Source organism: Sinohyriopsis cumingii, chromosome 2 (assembly GCF_028554795.1).
Source record: "Sinohyriopsis cumingii isolate HCF-2022 chromosome 2, ASM2855479v2, whole genome shotgun sequence".
NCBI classification, from domain to species: domain Eukaryota; kingdom Metazoa; phylum Mollusca; class Bivalvia; order Unionida; family Unionidae; genus Sinohyriopsis; species Sinohyriopsis cumingii.
The window spans coordinates 125832022-125858423 of NC_142962.1; the positions used below are offsets into that span (position 1 = coordinate 125832022).

General features: G+C 34.5%; 1 protein-coding gene across 8 annotated transcripts in view; it reads right to left on the reverse strand.

The window, feature by feature from the left end:
- Positions 1-1939: 1939 nt before the first annotated feature.
- Positions 1940-26402, reverse strand: part of LOC149805767 (kinesin light chain-like) — a 138375-nt gene continuing 113912 nt past the window's right edge. For 5 of the 8 annotated variants that reach the window (XM_089950446.1, XM_089950444.1, XM_089950443.1 and 2 more), the window contains 2 exons: positions 25656-25777; positions 1940-13103 (listed from right to left, as the gene is read on the reverse strand). In XM_089950446.1, the coding sequence (XP_089806572.1) occupies positions 13076-13103; positions 25656-25777 (150 nt within the window). In that variant the 3' untranslated portion in view covers positions 1940-13075. The remainder of the gene's footprint in view (positions 13104-25655; positions 25778-26402) is intronic. The other 3 variants (XM_089950447.1, XM_089950445.1, XM_089950442.1) reach the window with 1 other exon arrangement.

The window sequence follows — 26402 nt, forward strand, 5'->3', positions numbered from 1 at the left end:
GCCAGCTGCTATTACCATTTTTACAAGTCTTTGGTACGAATCGGGCGGGATTCGAACCTGCGACCTCATGCATTCGAGGCAGATGCTCTAACCACTAAGCCACTGGAGTCTGGTGTATTGTGTTGTGACTGAAGTGGGTTGTCTTGTAACGCAATTCTAAAGGGAGTAATTGCAATAGAGCCATAATAAAATGTGATGTATATGACAGAATTTATTCATTCCTAATTCCAAGTATTGTTCTCATTTCATTATCAGTCTGCGTATGCATTTAATGTTGTATTTAGATTAAATGTGAGAAGTATTATTATTCATTAGACAGTGCTCATATTAAAATAGGGGCCCCAAGTGGCTGAGTGGTCTAAAGCGCTCTCCGTCACGGATCACTGCCATCTCACCTCTGTCTGTGTGGGTTCGAGTCTAGGATTCGGCTAATGTGGGTATGTGAGAAAGCTTGCCAGTAGCTTCTCGTGGGTCGGTGGTTCTTCCTGGGGCTTTCCTGGGTTCTTCCTCCACCATTAATACTGGCCGCCATGCATAGCCTATCGTGTGCTGATAAATGGCATTAAACCCCACAACAACAATATATTAAAATATGTACTACGCAACATTTTGGAATTATTGTGAATTCATTGAAACGAATTCTAGACAATGCCATGATACATCAAGATCATTAGCACTTCAGCACATTCAAGACCTGGAATTCATTCAGAACACTATTAATTTAGACTTGTGATAGAACTTTCAGAATTATCTTGGATTTAATTCATAATATATGTACACTAAATGCCTCTTAAATTTTCATTTTATAACTTAGAGAAGTAAATTATCTGTTAAGTTTTACAAAACTTGTTAGTTTTGCTTCTTTCTGTTACTTAAAGCCCATCATGACTGGTCTGATAGTTTGGAGAGAAAATCGTTCCTTGATAGTTTTGTATAAATCCAAATGGACATAACTAATGGCGATTATCTTACGTATTATAACTGGATGCTATGAAAGTCACACAGTTGCCTGGTGAACCACACTAAACACAGACAAAGCATATTCCAAGGAACATTTTTATGTAACTGGACTACAGCCGGTTCAGCCATGCTGGCAACTGCTACATGCAAGCATGCTGTTGAAGCCTCACCATTATTGGGGAAGACAAACCAGGAAAGTCTTTAGGTAAAGCAAATCCTAAGAATTGTTTCTGCAAAGTTTAATATAAATTAGCTTAGCCAATCTGTAGAAGTTTTTAAAAAAAGTTTTCCATCTACCTGCCAAGGAAGTCGCAAGGAGAACCACTCTAGATACATATCATGAATAACAAATCATAATTATTTTTTCACGCTTAATTGAACTGACTCAACCACTGTAGATAAGTTATAATAGGTTTTCCACATGGCTGCTATGGAATCCATATCATTGGTAGGGAGTCAATCAGAACACAAATCTTTTAAAGCATGTCCTGCAAAATTTGATCAAAGTTGCCTCAGCTGTTGTGGATAATTTAATATGGTTGCTATGGAATCCACACCACTGTCAGGGAAGCCATCTCAAACACAATTCTGGTAAAGCATGTCTTACGAAATATTCTTATAAAGTTTTCTCAAAACTGGCTTTGCTGTTCATGTGAAGAAGTTAAAATATGTTTTCCACTTGCTTGTTAATGAAGCTACAGTATTGGTAGGAAAACCACTCTGCACACAACTTTTACAAAGCATGCCAATCAAATTTAGTATAAATTGACATTTGTTCCAATCTAATTTAATATAAACTGACAATACAATCCTGAGAAGTTGAAAACTGGGTTTTCCATATGGTTACAATGACAGCTACAACATTGCTAGGGACGACACTTTGATCAAAGTTGCTTCAGCTGTTGTGGATAATACTGAAACTAAAATCACCCATTATACTGTTTTCAAAGCTGCAAATAAAAATAACAAGCACACAAAATTATAGCATTTAAAGTAATTTAATAAATAATGTCAGGCAATATGCACCAATCACATACAAATCACAGCAGTGCAAGCATGGCACAACACACATTTCCATTCATTCATACTTGTAAAAACTTGTTTTCATTGCAAGCTTTTACTTAGAGAAAATGTATCATTCCTCCAAACGAAGCACATTACTTGAAATTGCAAGAACATTAATTATCAGAAGGGAAAAATAAAAAGTTAAAATACCATATTATAACCCATGTTATAATTTATTATGATTTATTATAGGCATAACCCTAAAAGATGGTACATCCACATTTTAATACCAGTCACAATCAGGTATATACATAGTGTGGCATAACTTGTATGAAAACCTTTCATTCAGTAATTATATATAACATGACTATTTAAGGTAAAATGTCAATAAATATACATATTCGAACAAAGCTACGACAAGAGTAATGTGAATTGTACATTATACACCTAACCCACATTTAATAGTCCTATTTGTAGGCAGTAGTAGGGTATGACTGGCTCTGGAGAATATTGAAAAATAATCTGACCTTTGGTCAACGCATGTTGTTGGGAACTAAACTTTCTCTGTAGAAACCATCATTTTCTTATTAGACTTTGTCACTGACCCCAAAATATAGTTTACTTTCTTACCCTGAGTGCAAGTCATTCATAAAGTTTGGTTACGTAACTAACTTTTGAACAAAAATTAATGAACATATCCCATTTTTCTTTGAGTCACAATGACCATGACCTCTGATCTTTCAATCCATAATCAATAGGTTCCTCTCTTGCTCAAAGTTTACACCATCCAAACCTTCTGTAACAGTATACGATCAGCAACTAAAGGTTTTATTCTGCAATATATTTTCATTTTTCAGCCAGTGACCTTAACCATTGACCATTTGACTACATGTCATACTCCAATTGCAAGCCATCAACAAAGTTTAGTCCAGGTCTGTGATGCAGAACTGATCCAGTGTAAACCATTTTTATTTTATCAGTCACTATGACCATGACTTTGATACCAAAATTGATGTTATTTTTCCTTACTCCAAGTTTAAGTTTGCAAGAATTGCTAGTTTTAAAGTTCATATTTTTACTTTTACATGCCTTTATTTCATTGCCAATCAGGCATAGAAATGTGTGACTTGTAGACGTCATTAGCTCAATTATCTATCATTATGTCAGGTAATTATTATGTTGTCATCTCAGTTATACTGTCTCTGCTAGATAATATTTTTGCCCTCTAGTATTTTCTCCAAGGTCAAAATTACTTTTACATGGGAGATAACAATAGTATGGGAAAAATCTTGCTGGACAGACATTCAATGAGCAATGTAAATGTATAACCAGGTTGAAGGAACGATAAATAACTAGACTATCATCAACTGCAGAGCTCATTTACTTCTGGATCTGTAGTTAGAAAAGATATGAAGGCAAATGCTGCATCAAATTTTTTAATATGCAGCTTATCATGTCCGAGTCTTGGACATCCCAAATATAAGCCATTCATAACATTTAGTTCTGGTCTGTGATGTTGAAATACTGTTATGGTGCAGAAACCTTTTTTTTCCAATTTCATTCATAACACCACTAACTTTTGGAACCTTAAAAGTAAACTTCTTCACTATGTGACGTATAACCCATGATTGTATAAAACTTGAGTTATAGTGTCCAGATGAGAAAAATTAGATATCATACCATATATTGTGCCTTTTGACAGGCATCAAAAGAAAGTTTAAAAAATGGGTAATTACAAATTATATCGCCTGAATCCATAAACAAACCGAATTCCTCAAGGAAGCTATACTGAAATGTACAGTTCTCTCCTTTTAACAGGCCTGTATTGAAATATTCCAAGACAATAATTACCTTATAACTGGTAGACATTTTATAAACACAACTTTTGTGATTGCTTTTCAGGTCCATGTCCATGAAAATAAAGCTGGCAAAGTATTATTTCATCCATAAATTATGACTTGTCCAACTGGATGGCTGTATATAGTAACTTGGTATACTTGTCTAATAAATGATCAATATAAATGTTCATGGCAGAGACACCTTGCTAAATAAAACACCCAAAATAGCGACCTGATGCTAGTGCCTGGTATTATTAGCTGTTTTAATATGAACACTCGAGTAATTTTAAATGCAAAAGTACTGAAGTACATTTTCTATCGATCTACATGTACTTGTTTGTGATAGTATGGCACATATTTTGAATTCTGGGAGACAAAACTGAAAAATGTATCATGATATATGCTAGCACGAACTGTGCAAAGATTAACATTGAAATGTTAATAAAAGAACCTCAGTTATAACAGCAAGAGACCCATGTGACTTTAAGATTGCTCACTTTGCTGACATCTGTAAACAGCCAAATGCAAGAACAGTTGGCAAAAAAGTCTGCATCTGTAGGAAGTTTTCAATTGAAATTTCTCCAATTTTGTTACTTGCTTGTTGTAAAACAATTATTTCAAGGTTTCTCATATTTATGTACCATTAACCATATTATCAAACATCAGCATAATTTTTTTTTTTGTCCAACAGAAAGTTGCCATTGATTAATATATTTTTGTGTCAAAATTGATAAAATCCTGTTCAACATTTGTCGAGATAAAGTAAACATTTGTCTACCTTCAGTGACAGCAGCAATATTTTATGTCAAAATGGAAGCACTTTCATAAATCTGAAATGCATCTAAGCAAGGAAACTTTCTACAGAATAGGGAAAAAATACCAGTGAGAGTTTACTTAGAAATCCTTAATAAAGTTTTCTTTTTTAGTGACAGAAGCCAGATCTCATAGCAAAGCAACATAGTTTATGTAAATTTAAAGACCTTAACACCAGAGTGCTTTTAACCAAATTTTAACATGCAGTTTCTGTCATTTAAAGGCATTTTTAAAAACCTATGGCAGTTATATGTGAAGGCAGATTGGCTTCATTTTTACAATTGTCAAAGGTCTTTAGGACAAGAAGCATTGTCAATTTTTTTCAAATTATAATCAGTGCTTTTGGAGAAGTCACCATAAGGTTGTTCAATTTTTAATACCGGCAGCCATATTTCACATCAGATTGGCATCAACTCTATAGACCTTTATGCCAGGATGCTGTGCCATGTTTAACTGAAATTGGTAATGCAGTTTTTGAGAAGCTGAAAATAGCAACTGTTGGGCGAGGCCCCCAGTGGCCAAGTGGTCTAAAGCACTCACCATTACGGATCACTACCATCTCACCTGTCTGCGTGGGTTCGAGCCTCGGATATGGCTAATGTGGTTATGTTAGAAAGCTTGCCAATAGCTTTTCGTGGGTCAGTGATTCTTTCTGGGGTTTTCCAGGGTTCTTCCTCCACCATTTATACTTGCCAACATGTATAGCCTATCTTGTGCTGAGAAATGGCATTAAACCCTACAAAAACAACAGCAACTGTTGATAGATGAAGGGTAGGTTTTTCTATTTTGGTAATATTGGCTATATTTAATGATGGATTGGCATCATTTTGTATAACTCTGAATGCTTTTTGTCAGAATCCTTTCTGTAAAATTTAATCAAATTCTGTTAAAGCTGTCCAAATAAAAAAAAAAACAGGGTTCAATTTTTGGTAATGGTATCCATATCTGATGCATCATTTGTGCACCACTGAAAGGCCATTATACTAAAAAGCTCTCTGCCAAGTTTGAAAGTGGTACTAAAAGATAGCAATTGTTACTAATGATAGGACAGATGAAGAACACTACCATAAGCTCACTTGGTCTTATAGCCAAGTGAGCTATACAAATCATTTTGAGATATTCAACATTACCCTGCATATGTGAAAACACCATCCAACTATACTCGATAGTTAAGCACTCAAACTGTGTGATCCAGCGCTGTAAATTTATATACAGTCATGTTGCGCTTTGTCTCAAAGGCAGCAAAAAGGATCAAATGCAGAAAGTTTTCAATCTCCAAAGGAATCTCAAATTGAATTGCTTGACATGTTTTCCAAGTCTGGTTGCCATACCTTAAACAACTAGAGAGTTATGTTGTGGAAAAGAAACTTTACAGAGAGAGAGATAAACATTATAGTTGGCAGAATAAAATTGCCTTTGCAGTGAAACTGCAAACAATATATATATATATATATATGTCATACACACAAAACATACATCCAGCTCTGTGTTCATAATGCCTACAAATAATTTTAAAAGTATTGGTATGTAAATGCCCTCAACAAAAAGTACTTTCTCTTGAATTAAACCGGACTAAATAATCTGTGTAACAATGATATGCATGTGGCGGTGAAGTACGAGTGAGATTTAATATTTTGTTAATTATTTTCCCATTATAACATGAAACCAACTAAAAACAGCATAGACGTTGATCTGCTTCTGAATTATGCACTGGAAAATCTGAGACTGTGCTGTTTGCTTACCAGGGGTGGATCCCAGATTTGTATTCTAATGGGTAACAGTTTAAAAAGTGGTGGTGGATCCCCAGAAAAGGTTAGTATGGGTGGTGTGAGTGCCCCACCAACTCTAAACCAAATACACAAAGCATCCACCCCTAAGATGAAGCAGCAGCAGCATAGACCCTTACCTGTTGGCATGTTAAGCCATGATTGATCTGAGTTGTCTTCAGTTGTGTGCGCATTACTGTATGTAACAACATACATGTCAGATCCATCTGAAAATAAGACAGACCCAATCAACAGTAGATCAGAGTCTATGTTGTTGTTTTCTGATTAGTCCTAACAAACTTCAATGATTCAGATCCGCTAGCACATTATGTGATGGCAGAGCTAGCAAACAGCTGGATCCCATTAATATTTGAGTATATACGGTATACATTAGCAAATAAATTACAAACTTTGTGATTCTTTGAAATATACACCTGAAAGTATGCTTCCTGGCAAATTTGTGGAAAAAATAAAAATCTTATTCCTGCATATGCAAATATTGCAATCAACCTATTTAATCTTAAGGCCTTTACAAGCGATCATGAAAGATGGCATCTAACTATGCAGAATTCTTTGCCAGACATAATCATTCTGTACCACAAAATCTTAATCATATAGTCCTCCAACACAATGGAAGTCAGACAACACTTGGTATTAGTATTATAGTTCGTTCTACACAATACAAACAATAATTTGATTAGTCAACAAATAACTAGAGTTTTAAAATAACAGATCATTTACAGTGTTTTTGTGATTTTACAAGAAAAATGGTGGAATGTTATCTCATTTTCATAGCAGTCAGAACTCACTCTATGCTTGGATTCTCTAGAGTTATATACATACATTCTTCATGTTGTAAAAACAAAAGGGTACAATAAAAACTTTTGACATTAAACCTGATGTAAGTTCAGAAAATACATAGAGTTTCTGTACATGGTATATCTCAATATATGACATATATAGATTGTTTCTATACAGGAATATCATTCCTTGCCAACATATTGCTAAGTATAAAGTTTATGCTTGTTAAGGTTTGATATAAAAATCTTACAAGTAAACATGATCTTTACACAGCGTGAGCAGTATATTTTAAAAGCTATTCCATCTAATCAAGTCCTACCACAGATTCATGCAGAAATTAGATCTCTTATGAATTCAATATTTTTACTTTATGCCATAGCAAGGAATATGTTAGTTTTATAAGGTAATTCAACCATTTTTATGTAAATTACCCAAAATCCATGTGCAAAAGTTTACTTGATTGGTCAAAGTGAACCAAAACAATACTAAAATACTGTCCTATATTGGTGAAGGTGGGACCTGCAGGCTTTTTCCTATTGTATTTTCAATTGGCTAAGAAAGTGTCAATGCCAGATTGGTACAGAATTAAACTGTTGCATATTTGTATACACTGATGAGGTTTCTATACAGGCAGGCATATTTACGAGTCCATGTGCTGTCAAACTGCACTGCATTTAGAAATGTAAAAAACAAAGTCTTATACAGCATGATTCTGAGCATGATAAAATTCACAGGATCTGCATCAAGGTAATTCAGGCAATAATTTTTATTGTGAGGCATTAGGAAAGAAATATACCACAACTGTGGCCGAAGTGGTTAGAATGTCTCACACATATCAGAGGTTGAGGATTCGAACCATGGATGAGTCATACCAAAGACTTATAAAAAAACAGTACTAGCAGCTGCCTCACTTGACGCTTAGCATTATGAGGTTAGTGTTAGGGCTAGTCAGCTTGGTGTCAGGATAATGTGACTGGATGGGACATCATGCCACATATCTGCAGCATCATGCCCCAGTGCTAGACATCATTTTAGACTGCCATACAGCTGACACTGCAGTGATAGGGCTAAACAAATTAAAGCTATGTTCAAATTCTGAAACACACACACAGGTAAGTAATATTTACTTGAATCAGACATTCTGTATGTATTATTCAATAGATATGTAAGGGATTGAACTTGCAATAGCATGAACATGTCCTATTCGGGCAGGCTAATTTATATTCACCAATGATCATTTGAGCATGAAAAGGACACTATGTTCCTCACGACAGCAATAAGTAGTCTTACTAAAGTAAACACCACACCTATTCAACAATTTCAAGAATATCAATAAGGAGTTGTACCAAAGTGAAATCACTCACCTGCTCAACAATTACAAGTATATCCCTGCTTTAAACAGATTATGTGACTTACTTTTTTTTTTAACCCTGTCACTACAATTCTTAAAAAGGTATTTTCTTTCCTAACTAAACAATAATTTATATATAGCACAGCTGACAAGATTTTTGGAAAACTAATGCTTTGTGGGTTACAAATTTTCAACAACAAATTGTAACACCTAATGAACAAAGATCATTCTGTGGTAACATAAGGACTGTGTTTCCAACTCATGAATTTAAGCACAGGCATCAATGTTACTTTAGGCAAAGCTGCAAAATAAATTAATGTACTGCATGTAGAGAGGATTAACAAAAAAAGTCTGCATACTGTGAGCTGTATTCAAATCAACAAACATTTAAAATATACAGCATACAGTACCAAATTTATGTACCATATATAATCATATCACATCCAACTGCAAACTACTCAGACCCAGATCTACATTTGCACATAGTGCAAGCAAATCTGGGTCTGTGCAGTCTCTTAGGAGTAATCACTAGAATAAACATAGACCCTGTTTTGCTAGCACTTTATGCGATGGCAGAACAGGGTCTATGTTGTTCACATTGGAACTTGACGTACACAGTATATACAGTAGATCTGGCTGCAGATGTTTTTTATTTCACAAATATGTGTACTGCAAACTCGGGTATGGGTAGAATAAACATTTTTTTAAACATGAATCATGATCATGAGTTTGAAGATTTGAAGTCAGTTTCCATGGAAATATATTAACTCTTATGATGTACATAACAACCACAATATTCTAATAAAGATGAGTGTTGTTGTTGAGGGTTTGTAAGCCCTTTAATAAAGTGTATGTGTGGTTAGGTTAATTAAGTCTCTTCTAAGTGTTATGTGTTGACCAGTAAACTTAAAATTGGATGAGTGCTGGAGTCAAAAGTGCCCTCTAAACATCTTACCCCAAATCTGGAACAGCCATAAAATAATACCTCATAAATACTTAATACTGTCATCATTTTTGTAAACCATGGCTAGGTCCCCTGCTAACCACTCAATCTTTTGATGAGGACCAAAATCTAACAATGTGTGGCTGCTGTTTCCTTCACTTTCATTTCAAATGATAACATAAAACTCTATGTATTTAACTGTAGATTGTGCAGAACAAAACCTTACTCCAATATATACTGCCCCACACACTGTATTCTTTAAACATTATGGGAACAAAACACAATCTCAGTTCAAAAACATCAATAACAAAAACTCAAACACTTGTTTAAGACATGCATTATGCTATGAACCTTCTGAATCTTCCATGAATCTGTTTTTATTACCAGTTTCAAAATATAAAATATTTTGGAAAATATTAGAGTTGTAGAAAAAACTATACAAGTGTTCTCCAAGTATGATACATAATTCTGGAATGTTCTGACATGCATTTGAGTTTTGTGCAAAAGGAAGTCAATCAAAAATAAGGGACCTAACTGGTATACATATTAACTTTGTTGGTCAAAGCACTGTTACTGACCAGAGACAGACATGGAAATCAGCCTTAATAAATAGATATTGTTGGCAACATGTCCACTATATGAATGAAAACATTATTCTCCACAAACCTCAGTAACTTTTTGTAGGTATTAACTGAATAGCTTAGTTCCATAGTTGACATATTAAAACAGGCAGCAAATTAAATTTAACTGGGTACAAATATCCTTTCAACAAGTACCTGGTTAGCTGTGAATACAGTCCATAGTGTTCAGCCAAAGCACTGATACTGGCCATAGTAATACACAAAGGTCACCATAAATGCACAGGTAATACTGTTTGGACTTTTACTAAGTGTGTTATCAAAATGCAATGGAAAAAACCTACAATTACAAAACTGGAATCTGCAGTAAAGCTGTACCATCCGTATACTTTTTTCATTCATTCATCTTCTTCTCCAACCTCCTCTTTCCCTCTCCAAAAGTTAGAGATTCAAGGCCTGTTAAATACCCCACTATTTCATCATAAACCAGTGAATGAAGAGTTGTGTGAAATTACACATGCAGTCATGAACTGCAAAGGCATATAATCCAAATGAACTATCTGAAAAACATGAGTACATCAGCTTTCAGGTTAATGTATGTATGTATCTATAAATGGTGGAGGAAGAACCTGGGAAAACCCCATGGATCCACAGTGGCTAATAGCAAGCTTTCTCAAATACCCAAATTGGCCGAGCTCGAAACTTGAACCCATCTTTCTTAATGGAAAATCCTCTTCTAAAATTCTGATCATTACAGTCTGATCACAATGTACAGTCCTGTCAGAATTTACCTGGAATTTTGTGGACTAAAATTGTATTCAGAGCTAACATAGGTAAACCTGTGTCAAACCTACAGCACTTAAATCCACAGTTGTATAGCTTTAGGCCTATAACCAGTCTTATAGCCTGTTTATTTATTTTACAAAGAGATACAAAAAAGATAATGATTTCTTACAGCTCTAAATATACATTCATTTTTTTAAGAGGATCATGTGTGCAGTTAACCACTAGAAACCTTCATCTAAATGGTCGCTACAATTGTTAATTCAACAGCAAGACTATTCTTATCATGCAAATCTGTCAGTGAAGCCGCTGATATAAATCTGGATTCCTATTATAAATGGAAATAAAATAACATTCTTTAAAAAACTGTTATGTGACTTTTAATATTCTAGTGAAATTGAAGATTAATTTTTGTGCTTACACTAGCATTGCCATCATTTGCTTTTCATCTCTCTCATATTATAAAATAAGTAATTTTCCTATTTATTGCTATTTTTAATCATGAATAATCTTATGTACCTAGGTCATACAATTTCTAACACATAGTGCTCTTTATCAAGTCAAAGCAAGCAATCTTCATCAACATGTTTGCAGTGGTACTGAATTTACATCTTTCAGAACGTAATAATTAAACTGTCATGAACAAAAGAAGGTTTCAAGAGACAGCTCTTATTTGTCTAAATGATGGAGACACACACCAACCAGAACTTAAAACATAACACTAAAGCCACATATTCAGAAATTCACAATAAAACGTACAAGTGTCTTAACTTCAAACAGTATTTTCTTTGCAAACACTTTTCCACCAAATGCTTAATGAATTCTGTTGGTAAACCTTTATTACAATGAGATCAAGATTATTCAAATCATGAATGTGTTATACTAAATCACAAAGTCTGTGGGAAAAAGTCAACATTTATATAAACATTAAATATCCTGACATGTACATGTGGAGTAGACATGTAAGAACTTTACTTAAAGAAATCACATGTAGCAAGTATGCAAATTGACACTGCAAAAAATTAGTAGTTTTAAGATACAACCAAGCAATTTTATTTGAATTAATGACAATTTAAAAAAAAATGAAACCAAATGACTGTCATTTTTAATTATTGTTTATGCTACAGCATACTCCATCCAAATTAATCATACCCTAAACAGAAAATCAGTGCAAGTAACATAGGCTTTATGAAAGCAAAAATTTAATGTTACATTCTTTAATGATGAAAGTCAATGTTCATATATACAAAAATGTCCTCAAATTTGAAACAAATGTCACTTTGAACTGCTAAATGACATAAGTGAAATTCTGACAAATACGAGTTGGCCCATAGTAACTGGAAGTTACTTACAATGGTAAATACAAGATTTGCAGAATTAGATGATCAGATTGCAGGTGCAGAGGATCAAAAATATTAAGTGTCAACTAACAATACATTTGCTCCATTTTATCAAAAAAAGTAAGCTAACTGGATCTAAGCCAGCAGACTGGAAGAATACCATATGTACTCACAAGTCCAGTCCAACTGCAAACTGTACAGACCGTTATCAGATGTCAAATAATGCAATGGCTGCTCTGGTTCTATCCAGCTTGTTAGAGTAATCAGAAGAACAACACAGACCCTGATCTGAAGGCACATTATGCAACAACAGATCAGGGTGTATGTTGTTTTTAGTTGGGCTCAATTTATAAAGAAGAATATATGATATGATAAGTCATTTGAATTGTGCAGACCTACATTTAGTCAACAAATAAAAATGTCTTCAATCATGTAAAATATCAGAACTACACTATCTAATGACAAAAAGGAATTTCCAAGACTAAAGTAATTCAGAACTTGTTCATATTTTATTTGTCTTCTGAAATACATTTAGCAGCAGACTTAGTGAATATTAAATGTACATTTAGCAGAAGACTTAATGAATATTAAATGGTAATTGCACATGTATGTAATAAAGATAAGCTAAAGCAAGCCTTTACAGCTTCCCCTCTTCATAAGCAAATTTGCATACTCTCACTGACCTTTCAGTGTTCATTTTAACTTAAATAGCCCTGAACGAAAACTACATGACTTTCACAAAGCACATGAGCTACATGACACTGGAGACACATGACACAGCTGATGAGGATAAAGGCAGTAGACATGTTCTGCATACAAATTGAACAACTAATTAAGTGATTTGTCAAAATGGCCGATTGACCAGCTGGTCTGAACTTGCTGTTCTTCCTCGTGCGCTCAAATCACCATAGGATCTTCTGTTTTCCTGAAAATAAAATTTTTTTAACTTGTGAGCTCCAAGTTTTATTAAAATATTTACCTGAAACATTTTAAAGTTATCTTAACTACATTAAAAATATATTTACTTGAAAATGTTATAAATATGTATAACCAGAATGAAATCAATTAATACATAGCTCATCTCTATGAATCTCTGAGAAGCCTCCAGTAGTCACTGTATACATCACAGTGACTTTTTTGTACAAGTCTGACACTAAGAGAGACATATGCAATTTCAATTAATGATTAAAGCATGAACAGAAAAAAGACACAATTTTACCAGTCAATGGAACAGTGACCTGCTTTTAAAATGAGTGTAATACATGATTATGCACAATCTTACAAAGTTTCATGATTCCTGTAAATACAGTAATGCACATGAGGTTAAAAAATAAGGCCCCGTGTAATCATGAGCTAACACACTTAATCAAAGCCAGTAAAATGTAAAACCTAGGATCACTATGAAAATTTGTTGTAAGGATGTGGTATAAAAAAACATGCATACAATTATCTAGTTTCATGACTCTGGCAGGAATTTTGTTTTAAAACTGAATCAGTGAAGCATGAAAAAATGGGTTACAGTGACATAATCTTGTGATAAAGGTGTAGTACTCATCAAGATACATCTCCCCACCAAGTTTCATGAATCTAAGTACAATGGTATGCAAACAGGGTGTAAAAAGAACCACACCTGGTCATGAGGTAAATGAAAAAAAACTTAATCTAAGCCAGTAAAATGTGAAATTAGGTCACAGTGACTTCTGGTTTTACGGGTATGGTACTAAAAATGATGTGTGCAATTAAATTTAATGATTCTAGCATAAACAAAGTTTGAGAAATAAATTTTAAACCCAAAATTTAAACAAAGTTAGTGTAGTATGATATGTTTGTCACAGTGACCCACTTTGTGACAAGTGTATAGTACTCAACAAGATGCATTCCCTTACCAAGTTTCATGAATCTAGGCATAACAGGATAGACAGAGGGTGCAAAAAAACCCCAACCTACTTGGTCAAGATATACATGCAAAATCTAATGTACAGAGCTGTGGTGGAGCAGTTGTTAGCATGTTTAACTCAAAGCAAATGGGTGTAATCATAGATCAACCTGGGTTGGGGCTGCTGTGGTGTGTCCATGGGTAAGGCATTTTAATCCAATTGCCTTGGCACCAAATATCCAGTTGGTGCTGCTGTGTTTTAAAACACCAAACCAAACATGAATGTAAAAAGTAAGTATCATCAACCCTCTCCACATAGGGGTAAGTGCAATGAAACTCAATCCATACTCTTTCCTAGGACATAAGAATAGTGAATACTTGAAATTCAGTGAGCATAATACATATATATTCACTTCTATGTCTGACACCTATGCAAATTCGAGGGGTAGTAGAACTGCATTCCTCTCTTTTGTGAAGGTGACTGATCCTGTTTCTAATTACAAACAAATTCCACTACTCAGTTTTGTTGTAAGTTTTTTTTTAAAGCAATTGTTCATAAACATGTATACAATTATTTTCATTACAATAATTTCTTGTATACAAGTCATGGTTCATTTGTGGTCATACTTATTAATTCTGTATGATAGGAGTGAATATTCTTGTATTGTCTTCTGTGGTATATCAAAAGGGTCTGAAAGGGTTTAACATATACTATTAATAATTATACTTGCTAAAGATAGTGTCAAATGAAACCTCTTGTCCTGTTTCAAAGATTATATACACATGGGGGAAACAGTTATCGTTTGCAGCAGGTTTTTGTTTTACTTAAGAACTCTCTGATGGTGTACCTCCAGGGTTAGTTTTTGGACCTTTCCTATTTCTGGTTAATGTAAATGATATTGCTAATGAGCTAAAAACATAGACAAGACTCTTTGATGATTAACTCATCTTTCCAATTCTTTATTTTTGGGCGATCCTCAAATTGTAAAGTGTTGTAAATGAGGAATTTTACAAGAATAATTAATGGGTTAACAAATAGTTCATAAACTTTAACCCTTCCAGAAATGAATGTATCTTTGTTGTTTAAATCTGCTACAACTGCTAAATGCCTTGCTTTGTTAAGTCACATAAACACCATGGAGTAATACTATTTTCTAATGGTACAGGTACTAGTTTCCAAAAGAATAAGCAGTCTACAGCTTTTAAAAATATACCCAATCAAAATCAAGTTAAAATAAATTTATCTTATTTTCTTCAACCTTATACCAGGGTATAAATCTGAGATGTGATTAATAACCAATTCAGCTGACTTGATATGGTGCAACTACAGGGACCTCAATTAGTAAATGACTTACATGAATATGCAAAGATGCAATTTATTTTTAAAATAATTGAACACACTAGTAGAAAGGCAAATAAAATAATATATATGCATATATAAAATCACAAATAATCTGCCACCAATGTATCTAAAAGATCACTTACCCCTTCACCCCTTCTTACTAGAGAAACACGCTATAATCTGAGACACAGTGATCACTTTGTAACCATGCTAAGTAGAAGAACCCTTTACCAGTAGAACAACCCTTTACCAGAATTAATTTGATAGTTGAACAACCAATTAAGAATGAAACAGTCATCAAAGTTAAAGAAGTAGTTTTTAAGCTTCAGAATAAAACATTGGCATATTTTCAATGTGGAAGTCATGGTGATAATATCCTACTTGTGATAAAAGTAGTATATTCAACTTATTTTTAACTTTCATCTATCTTGGTTATCTTATTAATAGTCCTGCCTACTCCTGTACTTTATGACACTTTATTAATAGTCCTGCCTACTCATGCACTTTATGACACTTTATTAATAGTCCTGCCTACTCATGCACTTTATGACACTTTATTAATAGTCCTGCCTACTCATGCACTTTATGACACTTTATTAACAGTCCTGCCTACTCATGCACTTTATGACACTTTATTAATAGTCCTGCCTACTCATGCACTTTATTAATAGTCCTGCCTACTCATGTACTTTATGACACTTTATGTCTGAATGTATTCTGTATCATCATCATCACCAAACTATTCTATTTTCCCCAGAAAGGTACCCCAGCCCCCCCTCCCCCGAAAACAAATAAAACTTGACTTGTATATTCTTTTGGGGTAAAGGAATACCATTCCAGTGAACAGATCCATACTTACATTTGTGTGTGTGTGTATGTGTGTGTGTGGATACATGTGTAAATAACATTTCTATTTTATGTTAAATGGGAATATTTAATAATGAGAGTATGGTATTGGTATGTTTTTATAATTTGTAATTATTCAAGTTTTGTTTTTGATATTGAACTATCATACATGTATTGGTTGTGATTGCTTGTAACAATAAAGATTTGTTTTTATATTGTAATGTACTTATGTGGTAATGTGCAACTTATATGAATTAAAATGTATACAAAATAATCCAGGGCAAATCCACCACTTTTCTTTCCTTTGTCACCACCATCCCTTGAGCTGTTTTACATTATTTTTATTATATACTTAAGTTTTTTAGGCTACAAAAAAATTAAAATCAGATGAAAAGAATGCAATATGTTAACAATAAATAAGAATAAAGAATAAATGCAAATTGTTAGAGCTTATGGTTTAAACTAAGTAATAGAAAAGAATAAGAAGCAACAGGCTTTGTAAAATTCAACAAATAATTTATTTCCCAAGAATACCAAGTCAAAATGAAAAAAAGAACTTTTGGTATTGCAAATTAAATCCCAAAATAATCCTAGAATTACAGACACAAGTCCTAATACTAAAAGGTCTGAATAAACTTTAGTGGAAATCTAAATTAAAGCCAACACTGAAACTGTTGATGTGTCTGTGGTGCCCTGTATTGTGGTGTTGTACCAACAGGCTTTTGTTGAAACACAGTAATATAATTCCAGGTTTGAATTCACTATAAATCCCAGTGAATGTCTGTCCAAGAATCTTATTTTCTTAAGAGCATTCAGTTTTTCCTGAGAAAAATCACTTGAATAATCTGAAGAAATAAATTCTAGCCCAAATGATCCTCTGGACAAAACGATAATAGAAACTGATTCTGCTATATCTTAAAGCACAAATAAGACACTTTCAGAAAAACATCAGTTATATGACAAACTATGACACAAAACCAAACCCTAGATGAGGATCAAAAGTTCATTACTCTAGAAGGAATATAAAGGCATGCGATGGAAATCAAGTAGTCCACAATTATCACTCTCTACTCGAATTTTCTTTCATGCCAATAGATATTGTGCATGGTGACATGAATAGATTTATAAAAGAACTTTCTGGATTCATAAGTTAGATTCTTTGTATCCTAATGGCCTTAATGCCAATGTACTATATAAAATTGTACAATTGTTTTTAATTTGTTATTATTTTTTAAAACTGTGATACTGCATATCCTTTATAACAATATAATTATATGTATGACTGTTTGTGATGTGTGATGTGATTTTGATTTTTAACGTTGCTTTAACAATTTTTCAGTCATATCGCTACGATGTCTGCAATGTGGCAGTTTATAGTGATGTCTAGCACTGGGGCATCATGCCGCAGACATGTAGCATGATATCCCATCCAGTCACATTATCCTGACACCAGGCCGACCAGTCCTAACAATAACATCTTAATGCCGAATGCCAAGCATGGCAGCTGTTAGTACCATTTTTGTAAGTCTTTGGTATGACTTGGCTGGGGATCGAACCCACGACCTCCCGCATCCGAGGCGGACGCTCTAACCACTAGGCCACCGGAACGGTTGACTGTTTGTCTCTATTTTATTCTATTATTTTAGTGATTCAGGTTTCATTAGAAACTTGTGTATCTTTTAGATCCTGTCATATATATATATATATTTTTATAAAATTGTTATGATGATGCATATCATTTATGATGTTACGTAATGACCTAATTGTTATTTTAAAATAAAAGACATCATCCATTTTCTTTCAAAACATTCTGTGCCTGAAGAAGCATAAATGCGAAACTAGTTGCACAGAATGTTCGATGTTTGTGTTGTTTTTTATATCTCAATTCAGCTTAAGATAATAATTCTCACTCAGAGAAAAAAAAATGTAGTCACTGATTTTGGACAAGTTCAGCAACTAGATACAATGCTGGTTACTCACAACATATAAAAAAAAAATTCTTTCAAAAACCTAACAAAAAATGCCACTGAAATATACATAACAACATACATTAATTGCTGCTATTTCCCCCTTAGGCCTTGTTAAATTTCAACCTTGAAAACTGGTCTTCTTGCAAAGTTTTGTTATGAAACAGCACATTTCTTGAGAGACTGCTTTCCGCTGGGAGAAGGGGTCATCTCTCAAGACATGTTTTAATGCATGACTAAACAGCTTCTGACAGTCTGTTAGGTTTACACTGGCAATTGGATAGCATTACTGTTTTGTCAAAGAGTGGTTCTTAAATTCTCATTCACTTTGTAATAAAATTTAGACACTTGGTTCTGGTCACACATTAAGGATGTAACCAATCTAAGAAGAATGACATTGCAAAAATGGCAACAAAATGCCACTGTAAACACCAAGGAGACTATAAAATACTGTTGTACCAACAAAAAACTTTGCATCCACCAATTTAACTTCATGATTAGAACACGAAAAGCCTACTGACTGATCTGTCTTGTTTATCACTCATATATTACCATATGAAAGAAAGTTATGATGACAAAATTCTGCCATTAGATTAGATTCAGAATACAATAAATATTCTGAAGTTCTCAAATGTGTACAGGTACTAGAGTAACAAATTTATGACTAAAAAATATCAATCAAATAAGCCTGAGTCTTAAAAATTATTTGAACTGTACCTTTATATATATTAACAGAACCTATATTTTATTTAAATCATATGTTAAATTATTAGAATATTTGCACACTATACTTGCAAGATTGAACAAAAGAGCTGTAAAGGTTAGCAATAAGGTCCATATTTCAGTGCAGGAAGAAAACAAAGAGGTAAACAAATTATCATAAGACCCTATGACTATTATCAATGCTTTGCATTTTGAGAGGTGCAATCTTTGCTACAACAGAAAAAGGCAGTGAGATGGTTCTCTTGTGTAAATATGACTCATGGCTAATAAGGTCTTGCCAAGGATTCATGACCATTTATCTTAATAGTAAAGACTGAAGAATCATCTTCCAAAAACCATCATTGATAATTGTTATGGAATCAAATCATAACTTGTGAAAAAAAGCAGAAGGGCCTGGCACATACATGAAAAATCTCCCTCACTATTATGCGTAGTTACGGTTGGTTGGTTGGTTTGTTGTTTAACAGCACTTTTTACATATTACTGGTTATACCATGCTGAGAAACAGAAATCAAACACCTAATCCCAAAGACAACATGTGGCGGCTGACCCTAGATACAGTACCTACTGAACCTACCATGACTCCTCATGCACAAATAATACATATCAGTTGTAAAACTTTATGATGAATTTTGTTTACATTTTTCTTACTCGCTTTAAAAATATACTTTCTTTTTTGCTACACACTTAAAATGTAGTGGCAACATAGTGTGTCTTCATGACAAATGTACCAATATTTTTAAGTACTGTGGGCATAAATAGTGAAAGAGACATGAACTGAATGAAAAGTCCAGACATGACAACACATATGCCAACCAGGCTACCAGAAAAGGTACAAATATGTCTTATCTATGTCTATGCACTCAAAGCAAAAACTAGGCAATGTGGATAATACAAACTGTATTGTCCTCATTTAAGCTGGGATTTAAGTTTGGCAATATCAGCAGAAAATGCAAGAACGGGCCAAGATAATTTGAATGTGATGGTATATTAACATATACAGGTATACAGTGCTTTGTAACTTTCAGTCAGTTAAATGCCAGAATTAATGTCTGCCAGTTATCTATTTGATAAAAAATCCTCCAAATTGTCACGTTACACATACAATCTGTAATAAATTAGTGAACTAAAACACAGGTCTGCATTCAGCTAGCATTTGGTTAATGCTCACCTAACAATCCCACTCCATGGGCTGCAGTAAGTGGCATGAGCTAACAGATGTGAAAGGCAGCTCACCATGAACAATTCATGAAAATGTTTCTCTTGTTCTTGTTGTGGGCTTAACATTTTCATCACATGATAGGCTATACATGGTGGCAAGTATAACTGGTGGCAGAAGAAACTGGAAGAACCACCAACCCAACCCATGGGAAGCTACTGGCAAACTATCTCACATACACACGTTGATTGAGCCAAGGACTTGAACCACCAACCCAACCCATGGGAAGCTACTGGCAAGCTATCCCACATACACACACTGATTGAGCCAAGGACTTGAGCCACCAACCCAACCCATGGGAAGCTACTGGCAAGCTATCTCACATATACATGTTGATTGAGCCAAGGACTTGAACCCAAGCAGACTGATGAGATGTCGGTGATCTGTAAAGTTGCAAGATTTAAACCACTCAGTCACCCCTGGCGCTTGCAAATTTTGTTTGCCATTTATGTCAAATAAATGGAATGAAACACTTGAAAAATGCAGATATATTGTTTATTTATGCTTACTACTATTTATAAAGACTCATTTCCTAACAATATGGATAAAATATATGCTGAAATGTTGTACGCCTGGCATGTATTAAGACATATTTCTTGATGACAGAGATCTCACTAGGATTTTTAAAAACTAGGTGTCCTAAAAATAGAAGTCCCACCAGCAAAAGCTGCAGTCCCTTCCCAGGAAATGTGCAACTTTGCAGATTAGAAGAATCAGTGGTTGCCATGGAGTTTAATTTTCCATGTTTTACACCATTGACATATAGCTCTTGTTTGTGTGTGTGTGTGATTTGGATTTTTAACGTAGCTTTAACAATTTTTCACTCATATCGCTACAATGTCTGCAGTGTGACAGTTTATAGTGATGTCTAGCACTGGGGCATCATGCCGCTGACATGTAGCACGATGTCCCACCCAGTCACATTATCCTGACACCAGGCCAACCAGTCTTAACACTAACCTCTTAAAGCTGAGCGCCAAGCAATGCAGCTGTTAGTATAATTTTTGTAAGTCTTTGGTATGACTCGGCCGGGGATCAAACCCACAACCTCCCGCATCTGAGGTGAATGCTCTAACCACTAGGCCACCAGAGTGGTCAAAGCATATATTAATCATGTAGAAGAAGAATTAGAAGGATTTTTGCTTAATACTATTTATAAAGACTCATTTCCTTAACAATATGGATAAAATATATGCTGAAATGTTGTACACCTGGCATGTATTAAGACATATTTCTTGATGACAGAGGTCTCATTAGGATTTTTAAAAACTATGAGTCCAGGACTCCTATTTTGGTAAAAATAGGAGTCCCACCAGCAAAAGCTGCAGCTGCTTCCCAGAAAATGTGCAACTTTGCAGATTAGAAGAACCAGTGGTTGCCATGGAGTTTAATTTTTCACGTTTTACACCACTGACATATAGCTCTTGTTTGTTATAAGAATGAAACTATATTTGTTAATCCAAGGAAAGGTCTTTTTCCAAACACTATGCCAGGCATCATTCAATTTCTTACACTTGGCTACTATTACGTCTTTTCTGAATCTCATTACAATCTTTGTCAATTTGCCATTTAATTCCAAAATACTTATCCAAATTTACAAACAGCATTTTATCTAAGTCCTGACATGTCTTAATTTCAAGGTCATATGTGCTACTTCATCAGTTACACTCTGGCACAAACACTAATGAAAGCTAAAGTTGTTCATCTGATGTACTTTTATAAATACCATATGTAAATCTCTGGGTCTTTGTGCCTCTGAATTCATTTTAAATATCAACATATTTTCTCACCAAAAACTTGGTTAAGTCTTTGAAATGAATTCTATCATTGTAAATATCAATACAGTTAAAATGATCAATTGAGCAACACATTTTCCCACTCAGCACGTGGTTGAAGCAGGACTGGCAAGTCTTTCAATTTACCACCCAGATACTGCATGCCTACAGAGGACTCCTGTGTAAGTAATTAGTAATTATCTGTATCCCAGATAAAACATCTGCATCCAAATATGTGTGATTAAACATTTCTGAGACCTCTAGATTATATGGATCAAATATGCTGAATGTTGTACATTTGGCATGTACTAAGACTGATTAAATTAACAATATGGATTAAATATATGCTAGTAATGACTGACAATCTCTCGAGAGCAAGGTTAAAAAACGTGAAAATTCAAAGCTATGCTAACTTGATGCTACAATTCATCAACTATAATGAAAATTCCTATAACAGGACAGCCATTCAGTAGTGCCAACTATAATGAAATTCCCATGATAGGACAGCCATTCAGTAGTGCCAAATATAATGAAAATTCCCATGATAGGACAGCCATTCAGTAGTGCTGACTATAATGAAAATTCCCATGATAGGACAGCTATTCAGTAGTGCCAACTATAATGAAAATTCCTATAACAGGACAGCCATTCAGTAGTGCCAACTATAATGAAAATTCCCATGATAGGACAGCCATTCAGTAGTGCTGACTATAATGAAAATTCCCATGATAGGACAGCTATTCAGTAGTGCCAACTATAATGAAAATTCCCACGATAGGACAGCCATTCAGTAGTGCCAACTATAATGAAAATTCCCATGATAGGACAGCCATTCAGTAGTGCCAACTATAATGAAAATTCCCAAGATAGGACAGCCATTCAGTAGTGCCAAATTGTCTACTGCATAAATAGTACTTAAATCCATCCTACTGAATGCAGGCTAAATGTGAATATATATTCAGCAAGTCTATTTTTGCAAAGTGGAGGAAAAGTTAAGTACATCCAATCCTACCTGATGGTTAGAAATCAACATTTGGTATGAACCTTGCAAAGTCCCCCCACACACACACACACACAAGAAACTGCACCACTATATTACATAAGAACTTTCAGTCCATAATGAAAATTTCATGAAAACGGAGAAATAGTGAACTCTGAATATGTGCATGTTATTCAGTAAAATTAGCCAGGTGACTGATCAGGCCAGAAAAGATTGCACATAGCACACAAAACATTATTACATACTAAATCGAACAAAGCCTGGCTTGAGTATGAGCAGGGGTCCACACTAATGTAAAATAAGCAACACTTCACTACCATCTGAAGGTAGGTTGGTAGAACTTGGGGATTTATCAATGCAGACCATAATTTTTAAACTTTTCCTCACATTCCTGATCAAGGAGGAGCAACAAAACACAGAACAGTATCCAAAAGTACTGATGTGATCTAAATTGAATACATTATTTCTGAAACTTTGTAGTCTTTAGAAGCGGCACAAAAAATTCTGAATGAAGCACTTCTTGTAAACTGGAGTCCTTTGTAATTATGCATGGAAAAGTATATTCTAGATACTAAAATCGATAGGAACATAAGCAAAACTGTTGATGAATTCATTCATCTTGACTAAACACAAAAATAGGATTAACTGCAGAAAAATCTGGAAAAAGATTTGTCCAAATCAGGTCAGGCAGTGCTGATTTCCAATCTAATTTCAGAAGTAGCATGCACAGTAGTCCCCCTTTTGAATGCCCACACCCCCAGACCAGTGGCCACCTGCTTCTTACAGCCAGAATCCCTTGGAAATGACGAGTTTGTATTCAAAAGTACCCTTCAAGAATGGCCACCCCTCTAATGCGACCAGCAGCCAGGATATTAGTACCCAAATGGAAAATGTTCCCTTCACAAGCAACCACTTTTTTTCTCCAAATGTATCGCGAACCAATAATTAATTCAGATCATGATGTAAGGTAAGTAATCAGGTTATCGCTATCATCGATACATGTCTTCCAATATCAAGTTTTCGTTACTGAAAGAAGTGCTGACTAAAGTACATGTAACACTAAGATTAATATTATATCATTGTCTATAAAAGCGGACGTTTACAGGAAATGGGCTCAACAAAGTTTTGGGCCTCACACATCTGTTGAGTTCTTCTCTTTGATGATTAGGAGTACAACCAGACGTAACTGTCAAGATCATAACAGGGTCAGCATAGGCTAAAAATAGATTTTGTGCATTAACACACACACACAGAGAAATTAACCTTGAACAAATCAGGGTACCAGACAAAGACTGAAAAATCATGTGACAACACATTTATCGCTTCCTTTCCAAATAAATCATTACCAAACATTAACATGTCATCACGTAAATGGAGACATATTATTATAGAAGAAAGTTGGTTATTCTACTTGATGCCATTGGGTGAGGTGGGGAGAAGGCACTTGCCGAACAACTTTATGTAGAAAAGACTTGAATAAAACAATTTATTGTTGAAAAGACTTGAATAAACAACATCATATCAGATAAGGAGGTTATTCAGCAGCAGTGGGAGAATGGAGCAAATAGAAAGAAAATTATGTATTTACCAATATTTAAATGATGTTTTTGAATGATTTTGCAATGTGAATGACAACAATACCCACTTACATATCACGCTTATGCCAAGAATAAGAACTATTAATGTATATTCAGTTGAAATAAGTCTATTATGATAACAAGAAGAACCTTTTAATAATTAACATTACTTTTAAATGAAGATATTAAATGAAGATATTAAATGCTTTGAAGTATGTAGCTTTCTTACTATGTACATTACATATACTTCTCACAAAAAATTTAGCCCCCCTCTGGAAAAGCCACGTCTTATAGGCCACTTTTCCGGTGCAGAAGGGGTGGCCGTATAAGAGGGGGACCACTGTAATTTGTACCTTTATTAGAGATATTATTTACCATCCTAACATGCTAAAATAAATTTCTACTGAAAATGCTCATGCAATCAACAGCAGTTGTTTGCATGGAAATTACAGTCTCAGACACTTAGAAGCATTACCTACTCCTGGTTAAAAATTGATTTACAAAAACCTTCAGCTCATAAAGGCAGTGTGCTTAAGACAGTGTTTACTGTGTAGTAAGCTGAAAAGACATGTATACCATAAAACTGGGTTTCACTCGGAAGATACTAATTTCTAAAGTCAATGTGACCAACTGTTCATTTCCACAAGAATTCTGCAGAATGCTGTGTCTCACCTGCCCCTACAAGGCATATTCCAATTACCCATTCATTAAGGTGTGAAGTGGTCACTGTGACTTTCTTTTGCCTGTGCTAAGCAGTACACTCCACAATGAATTAAATTTCATGACTATACAATCAGACATATAAGAGTGTCAAAGAAAATGTACAAACCAACATTATGCTAACAATGCCATGGGAAAAAGTGATACCAATGCCTTGCCTATGCTTGGCTGGTGAACAAAAAAGACTGGGAGCCATTAAAGAGATTTCATAATACAATGTAAAGTACAGAAAATGAAACTTGCTAAGAAATATTAGCAATGGCAGTAAGTAGCTAATGAACAATTACAATGCAACAAAGAACCATCACCAAAAGCACAAACTTGCTGCTTCAGCTTTAGAATAACTAGATGCTGATTTATGTAGCTGATTTATGATCCTCTGCCAAGGAATAAGTCAGGGCAGCAAGGTTTTAGATTGTCATATCCTCCTACCTTCTGCCTGTTCTAGGGTCAACAACCTTGACCTTGCTACTGTCTTCATTGTACTTGCTAGAACAGTGAACCACTTCCCAATCACCCCAAGATGACACTCGAACAAGCTCCCCAGGTCCATCCTAATTAGGAGAACGCCAGCAGTAAAACATTAATTCATAACTGTTAGTCTCATATGTGTGTCTAGCATTGCTAGGTGCTAGAATCTAACAGGATCATAAACAACCAATGAATAACATGTACAGCCAATGAATAACAAGACTTGAGACAAGGTTCTATATTTACTGCATTGTGCTACATGTTTTCTGATGTACTTTATTTACATAATTAACCCTTATTTCCTTTTTACAGAAGAAAAATCCCTGCCCCCATGTATTCCAAGTCCCCATTATAATATTATAATAGAATCAATGTTATTGATTTTATTATTATTAACAAACTCATTTTTGGTGTCTTAATCTGTAACAAAAGACCATTAAATGAGTGTATGATCCATTTTATGCACCCTGGCTGGAAACAAAAAATGAGAAATGGACCCAGCATCTGCAAGTTTTCATAATTGTGTCAGCTTTGCATGACCTTGCACTTAAAACATTAATATTTATCAGACAAAAGCTCTTTCAGATTAGAAAAATATGCTCCATTCTGAATATGTATGCTATGAAGTCTCGGGTAGCTTACAGGATTTGTTTTCTATACAAGTTTGACTTTGAATGGGGTTGGGTTGTTTTCCTTACATTGGCTGAT